Source organism: Ranitomeya imitator, chromosome 6, assembly GCF_032444005.1.
Source record: "Ranitomeya imitator isolate aRanImi1 chromosome 6, aRanImi1.pri, whole genome shotgun sequence".
Classification (NCBI taxonomy): Eukaryota; Metazoa; Chordata; class Amphibia; order Anura; family Dendrobatidae; genus Ranitomeya; species Ranitomeya imitator.
Window position 1 is genome coordinate 158,375,802 of NC_091287.1, and position 20,120 is coordinate 158,395,921.

A 20,120-nucleotide genomic window follows, 5' to 3' on the forward strand; every position below is an offset into this window, starting at 1 on the left:
CACCAGAGGAAGTAGAGACAGGGGAGGAAAGGCGTAGGCTAGCCTGAAGTCCCAGTTTATGAGGAGGGCGTCTACTGACAGGGGATTTTCTCTGGGGTTCAGAGAGCAGAATTGTGCCACTTTCCTGTTTTCTTTTGTGGCAAACAGGTCTACCTCTGGTTGTCCCCACCTTTCCACGATAAGGTCGAAGATGGTGCCGTTCAGGGACCACTCTCCCTGCCTCAATGTGTTGCGACTTAAGAAATCCGCCGTAGTGTTTTCTGCCCCTTTTATGTGTAGAGCCGTCAACGAGAGAAGATGTTGCTCTGCTAGATGAAACAGACGATCTGCTACACACATCAGGGATCTGGAACGAGTCCCGCCTTGGTGATTTATGTATGCCACGGTGACTCGATTGTCCGAGAATACCCGCACGTGGTGGCCCTGTAGATAGACAAGGAGTGTTTTAACCGCCTGCTCCACAGCCGTTAACTCCTTTAGATAGGAAGACATTTCCATCTGATCACGATCCCAAAGCCCCTGGACCAATGTATCCCCCATGTGAGCCCCCCACCCAGAAGGGCTAGCGTCCGAGGTGACAATACGAGTTATATTATATTCCCAGGGGACCCCTGTGGACAGATTCTCTTGGTCTAACCACCAACCGAGGGATACAATAGCATCTTGGGATAGGGTCAGCAGACTTTCTAGACATCCCCCCAACCTTTTTTGATGTGACAGCACCTCGCCCTGAAGTATCCTCGTATGATACTGAGCCCATCGGACCGCTGGAATACAGGACGAGAGAGAGCCTAACACAGACATGGCTCTTCGTAGGGACATGGTGGTTTTTTTTGAGGCATTCAGCATCTGAAGGTGCAGGTGATTAATTTTTTCTTGAGGCAAACGGCATTCCTGAACCTGGGAATCCAGGGTCAGGCCTAAAAATCGCTGCACCGTCATGGGCTGTAACCGTGATTTTTTAACGTTTAGCATCCACCCCAGACGCTCTAGAGCCGACATCACTTTATGTAACTTCCAGACAGTGATCCGCCGTTTTACCTACGATAAGGAGATCGTCCAGGTAGGGGATTATTAGAATGTTATTTTGGTAAATACCCGAGGGGCGACCGAAATCCCAAAGGGAAGGGCCCTATACTGGAAGTGTTTTACTACCCCATCCAACCGTACCGTCACCCTCAGGTATCGTTGGTGACCTGCATAAATAGGGATATGGTAATAGGCGTCCTTCAAATCCAATACTAACATAAAGCAGTTTTTAAACAGCAGCTTTATTGCGGTGTTTATAGTTTCCATTTTAAATGGAAGCCGCCTGCTCCGCTGGAGAGGATCTGAGAGGGGTGATTTGGAAGAAGTTCTGAGGGATAGAGGAGAATTCTAGCCGCAGACCCGTAGCTATCAACCCTAAAATCCAATCACTACTGGAGATCTTGGACCAGGCCGGGTAGAAGGCAGATAGTCTACCTCCCACCGGGGCGACTAGTCATTGGGGTGGTTTTTTGATTTCACGGGGTGGCTCCTGACGTCCTCCACCAAACATGAACCCAGTACCTCTCTTCTTTTTATCGTCCCATCTGCTCTGGTCTCTGGCTGGTCTCTTCCGAAAGAATCTTTTCCCTGCGAAGGGGCGCCTGTAAGAAGTAGTTGGTAGATTAGGAAACAACTTCTTCTCATCTCCGGCTTTCTCTAGCAGCTCATCTAGGACTGGCCCAAACAGGTATTCCCCTTCGCATGGGATAGAGCACAGACGAGATCTGGATTGAAGGTCACCCGGCCAACATTTCAGCCACAGGGCCCTGCGTGCTGCGTTCGATAATCCTGCCGCTCTAGCCGCCATTCTTGCCGAATCCGCAGAAGCGTCTGCGAGAAAGGCAGCAGCATTTTGGATTGTTAGCAGGAATTTCAACATGGAATCTCTGGAAACACCTTCTTCCAATTTAGACCCTAGCTGATCCAGCCAGACCATCATCGATCTAGCTGCGCATGTCTCAGCCACAGCAGGTCTCAAGGTACCCGCCGACATCTCCCATGTCCCTTTCAGGAACGAGTCAGCCTTTTTATCTAGAGGATCCTTTAGGGAAGCCATGTCATCAAAGGGGATAGATGATCTCTTAGATGCCTTAGACACTGCCGCGTCTAATTTTGGCGCCTTATCCCAGGTGTTCACCATGGGGTCCTCAAAGGGGTATCTTCGTTTAAAGGCCGGTGGAAAAGAGCCTTTTTTCTCTGGCTTCTTCCATTCTCTTTTGATGAGGTTCTGCACCCTGTCATTGAGCGGAAAAGACCTACGTTTTTTAGGGTCTAACCCGCCAAACATTAGGTTCTGCGTTGAACGTTCTGGCCTTTCGTCCGCCACCCCCATGGTGGATCTAACTGATTTAATTAGTTTGTCCATTTGGTCCAACGGGAAACAGAACCGGTTAGACTCTTCTTCCGAAGAGGACGCTGAGGAGACAGAGGCGTCTGAATCAATGTCCCTACTTGGGCCAGCGGACGAATCTGAATTTGAGGCGCTAGGCTCCCTTCTTCTCTTGGAAGGCTCTACCCGGGATAGGGATTTCAGGGAATCCTTCACCTCCTTCCTGATAATCTCCCTAAGATTTGAAGTGAAATCGGGAGACTCCTCCGCCACCTATGGGAGCGGAGAAAAGGGCTATGTCACTTATCCGGTGCTACCGCTATACCGTATCCTATTCAACTATTTCCTACCGTCTGCCGCACACACGACTGACAAAGTCTTTTAGGGTAGGCGTCTGGCAAAGGGCAAGCGCATAGCGCGCACTCCTTGTTTTTTTATTTACCAGCGCTTTTTTTCCCCTACGGAAATAAACATAGGAAAAGACTGCATCAGGGTACATTCACGAAGATCTCTTACCCAGGCAGTAGCGGTAGGTACCGGATCACTGGGGGGTCGGTCCAGATCCTTCTGTCTAGATCTGCGACTGGGCTGATTACTGCGTCCGCGGGTCTTCGGCTGGGGGTTTGCATGGGACTTCTCCGAGGATCTGTCCTGCTCCTGCTCCAGCAGACCGACGGCAGCTTCCGGCTCATCCATAGCTGCAGATGGGCACACAAGCAGCCCTGCAGCGTTCTGTTCGGCTATAAATAGCACTTCCCCCGGATCCGGAACATGTGCAGCTGTGTGGCCGAATCAACCCCCCCACGTGCAGGACGCTCCCCCACCCCCAATCGCCCCTCCCCGCCCCCGCCGCATGCAGGACAGCGGTGCTGTAAGCAAAAAAAACGGCCGGCGTTTCACTTCCGGTTTAGGCCCCGCCCCCTGTGTGTCACTTCCGGTTTCGGGCAGAGAGCTCAGGGACGCTCCCGGAAGCCGGGGACGGCTCCGCCGGACCCCCCAACCGCCCGCCGCTACACTACCGCCGCTCACGGCCGCAGCACAGCGGTGATTGCGGCAGAAGCCAGCGCCCGACCCCCGGCTCCGGTCCCGCCCCCCCGAACCGAAAGGAGCGCACAGGGCGCTCCCGGAAAGCTTGCACCGCACTGCACTGACGGGGGCCAGAGGCGGGGAAGACCAAGGCCCAGGAGGGTGAACCGCTCTGGGGGGGGTCATACTCACCTTGCTGCCACTGGGGATGGACCTCCTCTGGACGTCGCTCCAGCCTGCACCGCTCACTGTCGTGGAGTCCTACCCGGACCCACCGTGTCGCTTCCAGGGACCCGCACTGCCCGAGGTAGGAGACCCCCTCGCTACCTGGGTCGGACAGCCGGCCTGGGTGTTGATAGGTGAACGAAGTCATCGTATCTGAAGGGAATCCTGTCCTCCAGGAACAGGAAACCAACTGATGCGTGGGAGAGGTGCCGCCCTTATATATCTGTAGGTTTCCTGTTCCTGAAGGGCGGATCCCCTCTCTCCGTAGTGCTGTCATGGACGACCGAATAAAAATTGGCTCCAATCTTTAGCGGACACCCTGTCGCGTTTGGAGAGCCCCTGTGTGCCTAAACACTGGAGCTCCCCCACAATTGACCCCATTTTGGAAACTACACCCTCCAAGGAACTTATCTAGATGCATAGTGAGCACTTTGAACCCTCCAGGTGTTTCACAAATTGATCCGTAAAAATGAAAAAGTACTTTTTTTATTCACCAAAAAAAATTCTTTTAGCCTCAATTTTTTCATTTTTACATGGGCAACGGGATAAAATGGATCCTAAACTTTGTTGGGCAATTTCTCCTGAGTACAGCGATACCTCACATGTGGGGGTAAACCACTGTTTGGGTGCACGGCAGGGCTCGGAAGGAAAGGAGCGCCATTTGACTTTTTGAATGAAAAATTAGCTCCAATCGTTAGCGGACACCATGTCGCGTATGGAGAGCCCCTGTGTGCCTAAACATTGGAGCTCCCCCACAAGTGACCCCATTTTGGAAACTAGACCTCCCAAGGAACTAATCTAGATGTGAGATGAGCACTTTGAACCCCCAAGTGCTTCACAGAAGTTTATAACGCAGAGTCGTAAAAATATAAAATCATTTTTCTTTCCTCAAACATTATTTTTTAGCCCACAATTTTTTTTATTTTCTCAAGGATAACAGGAGAAATTGGACCTCAAAAGTTGTCGTCCAGTTTGTACTGAGTACGCCGATACCCCATATGTGGTGGTAAACCACTGTTTGGGCACACGTCAGGGCTCGGAAGGGAAGTAGTGACGTTTTGAAATGCAGACTTTGATGGAATGGTCTGCGGGCGTCACGTTGCGTTTGCAGAGCCCCTGATGTGCCGAAACAGTAGAAACCCCCCACAAGTTACCCCATATTGGAAACTAGACCCCCCAAGGAACTTATCTAGATGTGTGGTGAGCACTTTGAACCCCCAAGTGTTCACAGAAAGTTACAACACAGAGCAGAGAAAATAAAAAATCTTTTTGTTTCCCACAAAAATAAGTTTTTAACACCCATTTTGTTATTTTCCCAAGGGTAACAGGAGAAATTAGACCCCCAAAGTTGTTGTGCAATTTTTCCTAAGTGCGCTTATGCCCCATATGTTTGGGTAAACCATTGTTTGGGTGCACGTCGGGGCTCGGAAGGAAGGGAGCACCATTTGACTTTTTGAACGCAAGATTGTCTGGAATCAATTGTGGCGCCATGTCGCGTTTGGAGACCCCTGATGTGCCTAAACAGTGAAAACCCCACAATTCTAACTCCAACCCTAACCCCAACACACGCCTAACCCTAATCCCAACCCTAACCATAAACCCTAACCACAACCCTAACACACCCCTAACCCTAATCTCAACTCTAACCGTAATCCCAACCATAACCACAACCATAACCCAAACTACAACCCTAACCCCAACCCTAACCCTAGCCCAAGCCAACCCTAACACTTGACCTAGCCCAACCCTAACCCTTTTGGAAAAAGTAAAATAAATATATTTTTTAATTGTATTATTTTTACCTAACTAAGTGGGTGATAAAGGGGGTTTGATTTACTATTTTTTCATTTTGATTACTGTCATAGGGTCTATCACAGTGATCAAAATGAACCAATAGGAAAAATTTCCTATTGTTGCAGAGACGTTGGGGCCTGGGAAACAGGATCGGGGAAGGCAAGAGGGTCCAGGGACACTGGAAGTACCGGGGAGGCTTGGTGGACCCATTTCTCTCTCCTCTGATGTGCTAGATCTCATCAGAAGAGAAATTAAATGGGAAATCTGACTTTTTTTTTTGCGGTCACCGTTATTCCATGAATAACGGTGATCGCAACACTGGGGTCGGTAAAAACCGACCTAAATCATGTTCTCTGGGGTCTCAGCTACCCCCGGTAGCTGAGAACCTGGAGAATTTACGACGCTGAGGAACGTACAGCCTATCGTCAAACTCAATAAATAAACATATTTTCTATTTGTAGGCAAAGGAAATTGACAATTTCCACATCTACCTCTCATTAATATATGTTTCTATTCAAGAGACAAATACAACATCTATCAGTTTTCATTTAGATACATCCTAATAGTGTCAAAAACATCTGCATCATCCGCTTTCTTACTAACATACAAGAAAGCAATCCTGGAGTATCCAACCATTTTTCCCAAATTTTTGGCATGCCACATTTTCATGGGAAAAAAGTCTGATCAGAAAAAAAACATCTGAAAACTGCAATCTCAGACAGTCCATTGACAATGGCAGTGGGAACAACTGAAAATAAGGGTCTCATCTGAAACTTTGAATTTCAAAGGCCAATCGTTTAGTCTGACCATGAGATATGCAGCTGCCAAAGGAGACTGCAGGTCTCTCATAGAAAGCATTAGCACTAGGATGAGCATTCCTCTGTACGGTGAAGTCTGGAGAGCTCATTTACCAAAAGTTACCTAACGTCTAGAGGGGCCTCTAGACGCAATGAAAACAATGCAGACGTACAGGCACTCTGTATAATATACATAAAAGGTACTAGGACCCTTACCCGTATATAAGCGTCCTGATGATGCTTAGCAAAGTACAGCATGTTGTCAAGGGCCAGCATCCCCGGAGGAGTGTGGGTAAAATCCAGAGCAGGATTTACATTGTTCTGCAAAAGAGATTACACATGTTAAACATTGAGAGAAACATTTAGGCTGGAGTCACACATAACGTATAAAAAAAAAAAATTGGTCCGTTTTTCACGGCCGAGAATCGCACAAATGTTCCCTGAACAGTGATCCGTATGTCATCCGTGTGCAGTGCGAGGATGCGATTTTCTCGCAGCTAAGCATCCGTATGACATCCATATGGCGAGATTTTCTCGCCGGCTTGTAAAATGGACATATAATGGATCCATGTGGGTCTTGATTTTTGCAGGACGAGTTGACATTTTTATTGGTACCATTTTTGGGAACATGACATTTTTTGATCGCTTTTTATTCTGATTTTTTTTATGCTGCCTGACAAACCAACAAAGACTACAAGAAACGGTGTACCCAGTTCTTCCTACTTCTCTGTACCGCCATGTGAGTGAAATACCACAAGGGTTTAATGGAAAAATTGAGGCTGGCACTTTTAGGTGGGTTGTGCTGTTGGAATGAAGATCCTTGGGATTACAAAATGGTTTTTATTAATACCAACAGATTTCTGCACTGGACCAGGCCTTTCTCAAGTTATAAAACCCTTTACGGGGTTTGACTCATCTTATTAATAGGGTAAAATTGCAAAGTGATTGTTAAGTCAAGCAACTTTGCAATTTCTCAGCCCAAATCCTCTACACTCTCAGGAATTGTGGGAATTTTAATTCTATAGTGCACCGCTAGTTGCCAAGGTTAGTATCCTAGGCCAGAAGCAGACGCTACTATGAAGCTGGCCAAATCACCGGATCCAGTAAGCTCCATTGTCCCTATGCTACTCCCACAATGTAGAGGCAAACCTCCTTTAGCTTGCAGAATGGGAGTGCGCATAGTTTAGGACAGCAACTCATCCATACGGCCAATCATCAGGAGCACATAGACTCCAGGCAAACAGGGTTGGGGGCAGAAGAGTGATGCACTCTTGCAGAAAGTAACAAGAGAAAAACCCTTTAAAATGTAAATCATTAGTGAGGAAAATATAAAAAGGCCGTTTTATGTTATGATGCAAAATTCCATTTTCAATAAAAATAACTTAAAATATGACAAAAATAATATCTTCCGTTTTTAAATTTAAAATTCAACTAAAATTCATCTCTGAAGATGAAGTATAGTCAGTGATGTGCGCCGATGACAGCAGAAATGGACAAGTGATAAAATGCTCTTGATCCACCACTGTTTTCCTTCAGAAATCCCAATATATTAGTCATAGTTCAGAAAGAACTGCTTCTACATACCATCATAAAACTTGCTAATCACATCATTGGGCAACAGCCTATGCAAAAAAATGGAAATCAATATTGTTTGTACAAGAGTCAACTGAAGTTCAAACTCATAAGGGTGATAAATGATTATTTCCAGAATATCGAGCAAGTGCTAGGCAGGATACTTCAATTTATAGTCAAAGCACTTGCCCTCATGCCTGCCCTCAGCCATGATTACTACAGGCCTTTACAAATGCCCTTGCATTTAATAAGGAAATGGTATTCACTCTATAAAACATTCTGTTCATAACATCAGAAAGAAATTACACTTCACTATCACAGAAATTCTCCAAATAAATTCACCGGCAGTCTAGAACAATAAAAAGAATTGCATCACCACAAGAAAGAATAGAAGCTGCCTTACAATAAGCGTCACTGAAAAATTACATTACTTTCTCTAGTAAAAAGGGAGGATCACATACTGCCTACACATTATTCACACCACTGAATATTCTTTCCTCTGGGTAAAAAAAAAATAAAATTAAAAGTAGCAATAATTTACACTCTACAATGTGCTTTTACACGGTGTGCATAATTATTAGGCAAGTGAGCATTTTTGACCATATCAGCAACATTTTTCTGCAGATTTTCTAACTCTAAGCTGTATAAACTTGAATGCTTATTAAATGAAACACATCAGTTGATGTGAGTTTAATAAAAATGTACTAAAAAGACCTTTAATTTGAAATATTGGTGTCAATATTATATTTTAAACCACTCCTGAAAGCCATGTCCCAATGTATCACTAATGATGCATTTTTACACATTGTTTAAAGTGAACCTGTCAGCAGGATTGTGCACATAACCTACAGACATTGTCAGGTCGGCGCCGTTATACTGATTAAAATGAAACCTTGGTTGATGAAATCCGTCTTGTGGTTGCTGTTTAATCTTTATTTTTAGTTTTCAGTTAAAGATATCCTTAGGACAGTGACCTGTCAGCAGTCTGCATTATGAATACCTACTCAGAGCACCAGATGAAGACCCCCCAGAGGCCGCCCCGAAACACGAGCATATCAAAACTGAAAATAAAGATTAAACAACAACCACAAGATGGATTTCATCAACCCAGGTATCATTTTAATCAGCATAACAGCGCCGACCTGACAGTGTCTGTAGGTTACTGAGCACAATCCTGCTGACAAGTTCCCTTTAACAGTTCAAGCAAAGATGGTATGAACTGATGAAAACTCAGGTCCACAGAGCATTTGAAAGGTTTGATCCATCTTCTGGAAAACTGCATTGGCAATATGCAGTACACAGAAAAAAGGAAGTAAAAAAAGGATTTATTTTTTTTAAAGAGAAAGGAATATTAAAGATAACCTGTCAACTGTTTCATGATGCTGCTCAGACAGCAGATTTGTTTGTAGTCAGGTATACAGCTCTGGCAAAAATTAAGAAACAACCACATCAAAACCCTGTCATGGGCAGCCCAATTTCCAGACCTGAACCCCAGTGAAAACCTCTGGAATGTAATCAAGAGGATGATGGATAGTGACAAGCCATGCAACAAAGAAGAACTGCTTACATTTTTGCGCCAGAAGCAGTGTGAAAGACTGGTGGAAAGCATGCCAAGACGCATGAAAGCTGTGATTAAAAATCATGGTTATTCCACAAAATATTAACTTCTGAACTCTTCCCGAAAAACATTAGTATTGTTGTTTCTAAATGATTATGAACTTGTTTTATTTGCATTATTTGAGGTCTGAAAGAACTGTTTTGGTTTTTTTTTGTTCTTTTTAATTTTGACCATCTCTCCTTTCAGAAAAAAAAACAAACAAAATTTATTGCTTGAAAATTCATAGACACGTTGTCAGTAGTTTATGGGCAGCATGAATTAGGTGACAGGTTCCTTTGAATTAAAAGACGACAGCAAAGTTTTTACAATAAAAACACAATAAACAAGGCAGGTTGCAATTGTAAATGTTGTGGATGCCTATAGAAAACGGGATTTGGATGTTTCGCCCCCTGCACTTCGCCCCCGGGTACATTTCGCCCTTGTACCCTGCTTTGCCCCCAGAATTTTGTGCTTGGAAGTATCACCAGTTTGTCCTTGTGGTTCATGAATTCCCGTCAGTCATCAATCCACATATCACATAAGTACTGTACAGAGTGCTGCAATTTTGTGACATGTTAAATCAACTGTTTCCATCTGACGTCACGGGGAACCGCTAGACTGCACTCCGTGACCAAAGGAGCTGCAGCTGCGACAGGTAAGTATCATCCTGGGGGACAAATGCTAGGGAGTAGGGACGAAATGTGTGTGGGTGAAATGTACCCGGGGGCGAACAGCTGGGGGCGAAACATCCTATAACCATAGAAAACATACTAAAAAATGTAGCAGGAAAAACACTGTATGGTTGATTCATCAAAGCTTTTAGGCCAGAAAATTGATATCAATACTTGAGACTTTTGGCGGTTTCACATTAGTTTGAACCATGGCACCTTGTAGAGCAGCAAGACCGCTGCCTGACTCCTTCTCCACCCTTCCATCTAGTAGAATCTTATCAGTAGCAGCTGCCACCTCCTATCTAAGTAATGTAACAATCTATCTTCACTGAATACAGATTTTACACAGGAATTCAGAATGTTGAGAATGAATGATAGCCCTGGCTAAGAAAGACAATTTATTTTATAAGATAGATTACAAAATGTTTTATTTTCATGTGCACTATTGATTTATGAAATAAAAATTGAAATGATGGTGTCACAACAGCTGTCGGGTGACCCGGGGCTCCTGTCACTTACACTAGGGGGCGCCCTAGCTCTCCCTATTCCCGGGATACTTCTGAAGGTGAAGATGCCGAGGCCTCCACCCTTACCTTATCTCCTGAGTCAGTCCTCCGTCTGTTCTCTTCCCCCACCCAGGGAAGAGGAATGCTACTGTGCACCGTAGTACACCAACCCGACAAAAAAGGCAACACAAACAAGGGTTAACAGAAAATTCCAGGCATACAAAATATTCAGTCACATATAACAGAGCAATGCACTGGGGCGTGGAGATAGGGGAATAAACCAAAATAGAGAAGGATAGGGAATTACCACCCATACAAACCAAGCACAGTCACCTATAACTCCTCCAAATCTCCTTCTCATACGAAGATCTCTTCCTCCAGAAGCCATGCAGCAAATGCTAACTCTGTCAAAGATTTGCAACAGAGACCAGATTATAAAGGGGAAAGGAATGACTAACTGAGCTCAGCTGCGAGCACAGAGATTTCCAACACGGCTGGTTAACCCCTGTTCGGCCAGATGGAATAAACATAATTAAAATGAAGGAGAAGTGATTCTTCTCAGCGCCAAAGTAAGAGCAATCAGACACTTTGGTCTTCTGACAACACACTGTCGCAGTAACCCAGTGACAGATGGTTACACTTTAAGCATGATAAATCCTCACCAATGTCAGTATGCTGTCTATTTAAAAAAAAAATGGATAGCAAATGTACAGTAGCAGATGCATGAAAGACCCTTAAAGAATACAGTAATAGCATGCCCTCATATAGGATAATGTACAGTATACTATAAAATGAAGAAATATGTTCTTGTTTCTGTAAGAACAGATTATATGTAACTGTTCCTATTATGCCATGCATGCATCTGATTACATCTGCGTGAAGAGCTCCTGGACGTATAATCAGCATGGATCTGTGACTACTTCAAATGAGAATTTATCATCCGTCTGGATTAATCATCAGGTCTAAGCCACACAAGCCACAGATGTCCATAGTCTGCACTAAAGAACAAATGAATGTCATCATTTATTTGACAAACCAAAGCGAAGATCTCTAAGGTCCATCAGTGTTTCCACCACTAAAGGATAAATAATATCCATCTTTTGTGAAGGTGAATAGTTAAAAAAATGGTTTTAAAAATAATCGAAACAAATTGTCTTTTAAACCTCCTCTCTTATATACATTTGTGTAACAAAGCTTTATATAGTTCTAAAAAAGCACTGATACTAGTAAGAAAAAAGGGAACAGGTTATGTCCCCAAATGTTATAAGGGTATGTGCACACGTCTGGATTTTTAGCGTTTTTTTTGCGGAATTTCGCTATAAAAACGCTATAATTCCGCATCAAAAACGCTAAAAATATGCATCCTATCATTTAGAATGCATTCCGGATTTTTTGTTCAGATGGATGCGTTTTTTACCGCAAAAAAAACGCATTCCGCAAAAAAAATGGACATGCTCATTCTTTTTGCGGATTTATAAGCCAAAATGACTTTCATGGAAAAAAAAAAAAAAAACGCAAAAATTCCGCAAAAAATACGCAAAAAATCCGCGCAAAAAACCGCGATTTTCTGCCAGAATTCTCCAGATTTTGTCAGGAAAAAAACCTGACGTGTCCACCTACCCTAAACCTGCAGTTATAGGGTTAATCCACAGGTAAATATTGTTATAATGCTGGTCGGCCATCTAAATGAAAGCTTGGCTACCAGGAGAAAATGAACTTTCTTCCTTAAGGAAGCTACCGGCTTTCAGTTATTCAGGCATGCATAGAGCGTCTTCAGTCACCACTCACATCGGTGGCTGCAGGCATGCCCGGACACTTATTGGCAGCTGTCAAAGATCTGTGGCGCTAGTAATGTGTATTGAGTGGTCAATGTAGCAGCGTTGGGTACTCCTCTATGACTGAAAGCTGGCTGCTCCCATGAGAAATACAGTTCATTTTCTCCTGGTAGCTGCACTTTCGGGAAAGCAGCTGGGCAGCATTTGTAATGTTATTTACCTGCAGATTAACCCTGTATCTGCAGGTTAATAGTGTTTAGGTACATAACACTTTCCCTTTAAACTTACATTCAGATAACTTTTCACTATAATTGCAGTTATTTCTGTGTCTATTCATATACTTTTTGGAAGCATCCAATTAAATGATACTTTACTTTTACAGTCTTGTTTTAGTTAAAAATACATCAAATACATCTCTTAATGAGATTGTAAACGTGTTCAGTAAGGGCTTTATCCAATCATATTCACTGGGATTACTCTGTGAAGGTAGCGAGAACTTTATTATAACTTGTGTACTTTTTCAGCACTCACTGATTAACCAGGTTATTGTCAGGTTCTTTAATCGATAAGCACTTAAGCGCTTTATGGGTGTTGGTGATGGGCTAGCGAGGGATTCCCTTCAGGGTCAGACAGGTTTAGTCTCCATGGAGCGGGGGTGTCAATTCGTTTTCCCATAGGGTGCCAACCTCTGCTGCCAGGTAGGGAAATGAAGGATCAGTTCTATTTCCTAGATACATATCTTTTTTTGTACTTAATGTAATATTTGACCTGGTTTATGACTGTTGTTCACTCCTACTAAACTATGTCTGTTTCTATCACCAAATTGTTTTTATAAAGTTTGGAGCTTTCTAGAGGAATACACAAATTTATTTTGGGTTTTCATACATTTATACGAGGACCTGTTCTACCCGTTTGGAGTTCTACCTTATTCTCAAAAGGGCAGTATTTTTTTTTTTTTAACAAAACTCAGTATCTGCAGAGGATTATTAATAGGCCAACAAAGATTCATTCTTGTACATTTGTGTCTTTTTTAATCACTTTTCTTTCAGCCCCGCTGTGTGCATCCAGCTGAAGGGAAATCCTATTCTTATATGCTAAAACTACAATTCCCAGCAGAACCCTGCTTATTCACAGCTTTCGCTCCTTCTCAACATGGGCAATTTTTATTTCTCTGGATGAGGTGCCCATTTACAGCTTTAAATGGAGTGACTGTGATCCGCGATTTGACCAATATTCATTCTTATTTACCAACTAGGGAGAGTTCTCCCAGTCATGGGTACTGGGGCCAGAATACCCGGCCAAGGACTGCAGGGACTAGTCAGATTTCTCCCTATAGTCCATGGCTGAGTTTTCAAAGTAGAGTTCGTAGTAAAACGTACCTAGCTGCCATTGCGCAGCCAGTTTGTGATTCACTCTGCCCACAGTTTGGACAGCATAAATCGAAAAATGGGTTCCCTTTAATCCTGCCTCTGCAAGGACAGCAGCGGATATTTGTGTCAGCACCTTTGCTTCAGCCATTAGTAGGGATCTCAGCACCCAGACCCCATTGATCCAAACTTCTGGCATATTAAATATTTTGTGAAAGAACAGTTACTCAAAGTATGACTGTCTCCATGCACTCAGAAAATTACCATTGCTTTGGTTTAGCAGACATTATCTGCTATAAAGGCAGGTGGTTTTTCCAATACGTTAGATATCATTTGTCCCAGGTACCAAAACCTCTTTCGTTTTAATTATTCACTTTCCGCTAATATAAAAGGAAATCTTATTACCATAATCCTATGCTGAACTTCAATTTAGGCTACTTTCACACTAGCGTTAACTGCAATCCGTCACAATGCGTCGTTTTGCAGAAAAAACGCATCCTGCAAAAGTGCTTGCAGGATGGGTTTTTTCCCCATAGACTTGTATTGACGACGCATTGCGACGGATTGCCACACGTCGCATCCGTCGTGCGACGGATGCGTCGTGCTTTGGCGGACCGTCGGGAGCAAAAAACGCTTCATGTAACGTTTTTTGCTCCTGAAGGACCGCTTTTTCCGACTGCGCATGCACGGCCGGAACTCCGCCCCCACCTCCCCGCACCTCACAATGGGGCAGCGGATGCGCCGGAGAAATGCATCCGCTGCCTCCGTTGTGCAGTGCGATAAACGCTAGCGTCGGAATTTCTGCCCGACGCATTGCAACGGGGAGATTCCGACGCTCGTGTGAAAGTAGCCTTACTCGAGAAGCTGAAGCTTCATAGGATTCTCCACAGGACATAATTCTTCTGTCTAAAATGCTTTGGATAACGCTTGAAGGGACTCAGAATGACTGTTCAAACCAATTACAGGAACTTGGTGCATTGTGCCGTGGCCAAACATTTATGCGCACTTTCCCATCTATGTGGTTTCCATATATCTTTGCCTCTATGAAGCTAGAGCTGTCTATCAAAGAATGGGGCGGTGAGGATAGAGGGAAAAGAAGTAGATAGGAATGTGCACTTAAATGTTTTGTCCCACCATCCTGCCCCGAGTTCTTGTACTTGGTTTGAACAGACATCTTGTGTAAATTTATGAGCTTTCCGAATTCCAACTTTACACCACCATTCCGCTGAATCTACACACATGGAGAGATCCACTTATTGAAATACATATTACACTGTGTATTATTTTGGGAGCGGAAGGTCTAGTAAAAAAAACTGTCAAGGCTGAGAGTAACAAGTTTTTCTATAAAGTGTATAGCATGCAGTACAGATATATATTCCCAAAGTGGGAAGTTTACAAAGATCACATGATATTGGTTTATGATAAAGCTGTTATTTTTTTTGTCATCAATGAAATATGAGGGTCATTAGTATTCATTGGGATGTCACCCAGAAATCAACATTTCTCCAACCAGCCCATGTCCTGCCAAGATTCACCAGAGCAGTTACAAGCTCATCTATACAGCTTGACATAAGTACTTAGGTTATTAATAATAATAATCTTTATTTTTATATAGCGCTAACATATTCCGCAGCGCTTTACAGTTTGCACACATTAACATCACTGTCCCTGATGGGGCTCACAATCTAAATTCCCTAACAGTATGTCTTTGGAATGTGGGAGGAAACCGGAGAACCCGGAGGAAACCCACGCAAACACGGAGAGAACATACAAACTCTTTGCAGTTGTTGTCCTTGGTGGGGTTTGAACCCAGGACTTATTGGCCTCGAAGACCACATGAAGAGTGTTAAGCAGATAGCCCGGACCCCAGAGACACATACATTAAAGAGTCTGACCTGTGCAGGTTCCCAATGGCAGAATCAATAGCACATTGAATAATTAAGAGGAGAAAGTGACATTTACGTTTTCGGGTATTTCAGATTTTCAATCAATCATTATTAGAAAAACAGCCTTAAATCACACAAATTTTCTGAACCATGTGAAATCAAAGAGGAGAAAAACAAAGCCATAACAAGGCGCACTAATTATGTTATACGCAATCATTCCTATACCATTATTCTGGCATGTAACCGCCAGGATCAGAGGTAACTCATATCCTAGCCTATTCACCCCCTAGCCACAATGACACAACAAACAGGATCACACAAACAGTGGCCCACCCGTCACAGTCACAAGGTGTCAATGGTTTTCAATATTTATTAGCCATATTTTACACTAACAGACTAGAAGAATTTTATTACATTCCAAGCTAAAAGCCATTTAATGGGCCAAAAAAGTTAGGGAAAATAGTAACCCAGATAAAATAAACCCTCTTCCATACAAACTATATTTTATAGAATAAAATAAACACTAAACATTATAAATTTACCAAAAGGTATAGCTACAGCACATACAATGATTCATGTTAGAAACTGCCAAAGAAATGGATTACATTATGAAAAAATATAGATAAGAAAAAGCAATCTATGTTTTTAGAGCATCTAGGACAACCATTAAATACCACTGTGACATCTTTCTTAAACTGCATTCTGTTTCAAAGCCATTAACTAACAATATATTTCTGCAAATGTAGATTTAGGTAAAAAAAAGTGTGTGTTTGCTGCCCCCTGGTGTTCTACATTCCTAACTGTTGTTAAGTCACTTTATCAAGAGAAAACATTTAATTCATTTTCCCTGTATTTAATAACTTAGTTAAGGTTATATGTTAAAGGGAAGTTCTAATCTAAAATCATTTTAATGGGGATGTTTAATTGTTGTCAATGAAAAAAATTGGAAGTACTTGTAAAAGCCAGGAAAGATATATATCTTGATACCGTGTTAGCCAGTAGATAGAATAATATTTAGAACTAGCTGAAGAGCCCGGCATTGCCTGGGCATAGTAAATATCTGTGGTTAGTTATAGCATCTCACTTCTCTTATTTTCCCATCACGCCTCATTTTCCCCCTCACATCTCTCATTTTCTCGCTTACACCTCTCATTTTCCCCCTCACTCCTCTCATTCCTCCTAACACTTGTCATTTCGACTTCACATCTGTCATTTTCCGATCACTCCACTAGTTTCCCTCACTCCTCTCATTTTGCACTCAGTATATACATGTTTGTCATCTCCCTTATATAGTATACATCTGTATGTCATTGTATATAGCATATACCTGTATGTCATCTCCCCTGTAAATAGTATATACCTGATGTATGTCATCTCCTCCTGTATATTGTATATACCTGTATGTCATCTCTTCTGTATATACTATATACCTGTATGTCATCTCCTCCTATATATAGTATAAACCTGTATGTCATCTCCTGTAAATAGTATATACCTGTATGTCATCTCCCCTGTATATAGTATGTACCTGCTGTATGTCATCTCCTCCTCTACATACCTATGTCATCTCTTTAATATAGTATATACCTGTATGTCATCTCCTCATGTATATAGTATATACGTGTGTCATCTCCTCCTGTATATGGTATATACGTGTGTCATCTCCTCTTGTACATAGAATATACCTGTGTCATCTGCTCCTGTATATAGTATATACCTGTGTGTCATCTCCTGTATATAGTATGCACCTGTATGTCATCTCCCCTGTATATAGTATATACCAGTGTGTCATCTCCTCCTGTATATAGTATATACCGGTGTGTCATTTCCCCTCTATATAGTATATATGTGTGTGTGTCATCTCCCCTGTATATAGTATATACCTGTGTCATCTCCTTCTGTATATAGCATATACCTGTGTGTCATCTCCTCCTGTATATAGTATATACCTGTGTGTCATCTCCTCTGTATACAGGTCCTTCTCAAAAAATTAGCATATAGTGTTAAATTTCATTATTTACCATAATGTAATGATTACAATTAAACTTTCATATATTATAGATTCATTATCCACCAACTGAAATTTGTCAGGTCTTTTATTGTTTTAATACTGATGACTTTGGCATACAACTCCTGATAACCCAAAAAACCTGTCTCAATAAATTAGCATATCAAGAAAAGGTTCTCTAAACGACCTATTACCCTAATCTTCTGAATCAACTAATTAACTCTAAACACATGCAAAAGATACCTGAGGCTTTTATAAACTCCCTGCCTGGTTCATTACTCAAAACCCCCATCATGGGTAAGACTAGCGACCTGACAGATGTCAAGAAGGCCATCATTGACACCCTCAAGCAAGAGGGTAAGACCCAGAAAGAAATTTCTCAACAAATAGGCTGTTCCCAGAGTGCTGTATCAAGGCACCTCAATGGTAAGTCTGTTGGAAGGAAACAATGTGGCAGAAAACGCTGTACAACGAGAAGAGGAGACCGGACCCTGAGGAAGATTGTGGAGAAGGACCGATTCCAGACCTTGGGGAACCTGAGGAAGCAGTGGACTGAGTCTGGTGTGGAAACATCCAGAGCCACCGTGCACAGGCGTGTGCAGGAAATGGGCTACAGGTGCCGCATTCCCCAGGTAAAGCCACTTTTGAACCATAAACAGCGGCAGAGGCGCCTGACCTGGGCTACAGAGAAGCAGCACTGGACTGTTGCTAAGTGGTCCCAAGTACTTTTTTCTGATGAAAGCAAATTTTGCATGTCATTCGGAAATCAAGGTGCCAGAGTCTGGAGGAAGACTGGGGAGAAGGAAATGCCAAAATGCCTGAAGTCCAGTGTCAAGTACCCACAGTCAGTGATGGTGTGGGGTGCCATGTCAGCTGCTGGTGTTGGTCCACTGTGTTTCATCAAGGGCAGGGTCAATGCAGCTAGCTATCAGGAGATTTTGGAGCACTTCATGCTTCCATCGGCTGAAATGCTTTATGGAGATGAAGATTTCATTTTTCAGCACGACCTGGCACCTGCTCACAGTGCCAAAACCACTGGTAAATGGTTTACTGACCATGGTATTACTGTGCTCAATTGGCCTGCCAACTCTCCTGACCTGAACCCCATAGAGAATCTGTGGGATATTGTGAAGAGAAAGTTGAGAGACGCAAGACCCAACACTCTGGATGAGCTTAAGGCCGCTATTGAAGCATCCTGGGCCTCCATAACATCTCAGCAGTGTCACAGGCTGATTGCCTCCATGCCACGCCGCATTGAAGCAGTCATTTCTGCCAAAGGATTCCCGACCAAGTATTGAGTGCATAACTGAACATTATTATTTGATGGTTATTTTGTTTGTTATTAAAAAACACTTTTATTTGATTGGATGAGTGAAATATGCTAATTTATTGAGACAGGTTTTTTGGGTTATCAGGAGTTGTATGCCAAAATCATCAGTATTAAAACAATAAAAGACCTGACAAATTTCAGTTGGTGGATAATGAATCTATAATATATGAAAGTTTAATTGTAATCATTACATTATGGTAAATAATGAAATTTAACACTATATGCTAATTTTTTGAGAAGGACCTGTATAGTATATACCTGTGTGTAATCTCCCCTGTATATAGTATATACCAGTGTGTCATCTCCTCCTGTATATAGTATATACCTGTATGCCATCTCCTCCTGTATATAGTATATACATGTGTGTCATCTCCCCTGTATATAGTATATACCAGTGTGTCATCTCCTCCTGTATATGGTATATACGTGTGCCATCTCCTCTTGTACATAGAATATACCTGTGTCATCTGCTCCTGTATATAGTATATACCTGTGTGTCATCTCCTGTATATAGTATGCACCTGTATGTCATCTCCCCTGTATATAGTATATACCAGTGTGTCATCTCCTCCTGTATATAGTATATACCGGTGTGTCATTTCCCCTCTATATAGTATATATGTGTGTGTGTCATCTCCCCTGTATATAGTATATACCTGTGTCATCTCCCCTGTATATAGCATATACCTGTGTGTCATCTCCTCCTGTATATAGTATATACCTGTGTGTCATCTCCTCTGTATATAGTATATACCTGTGTGTCATCTCCCCTGTATATAGTATATACCAGTGTGTCATCTCCTCCTGTATATAGTATATACCTGTATGCCATCTCCTCCTGTATATAGTATATACATGTGTGTCATCTCCCCTGTATATAGTATATACCAGTGTGTCATCTCCTCCTGTATGTAGTATATACCTGTGTGTCATCTCCTCCTGTATATAGTATATACCTGTGTGTCATCTCCTCCTGTATATAGCATATACCTGTGTGTCATCTCTCCTTTATATAGTATATACCTGTGTGTCATCTCTCCTGTATATAGTATATATGTGTCATCTCCCACGTATATAAAATATATCTGTATGTCATCTCCTCCTGTATTAGACCGCGTTCACACGTTATTTGGTCAGTATTTTTACCTCAGTATTTGTAAGCTAAATTGGCATCCTGATAAATCCCCAGCCAACAGGACGCTCTCCC

General features: G+C 42.6%; 1 protein-coding gene across 5 annotated transcripts in view; it reads right to left on the minus strand.

Moving 5' to 3' along the window:
* ELMO1 (engulfment and cell motility 1) overlaps positions 1-20,120 on the minus strand; it is a 562,162-nt gene that overhangs the window by 283,424 nt on the left and 258,618 nt on the right. For all 5 annotated transcript variants that reach the window (XR_011314008.1, XM_069730235.1, XM_069730236.1 and 2 more), the window contains one exon: positions 6,418-6,522. Coding sequence is in view for 4 of the 5 variants with exons in the window: in XM_069730235.1 (XP_069586336.1) it covers positions 6,418-6,522 (105 nt within the window). In the remaining variant the exon portion in view is untranslated. The remainder of the gene's footprint in view (positions 1-6,417; positions 6,523-20,120) is intronic.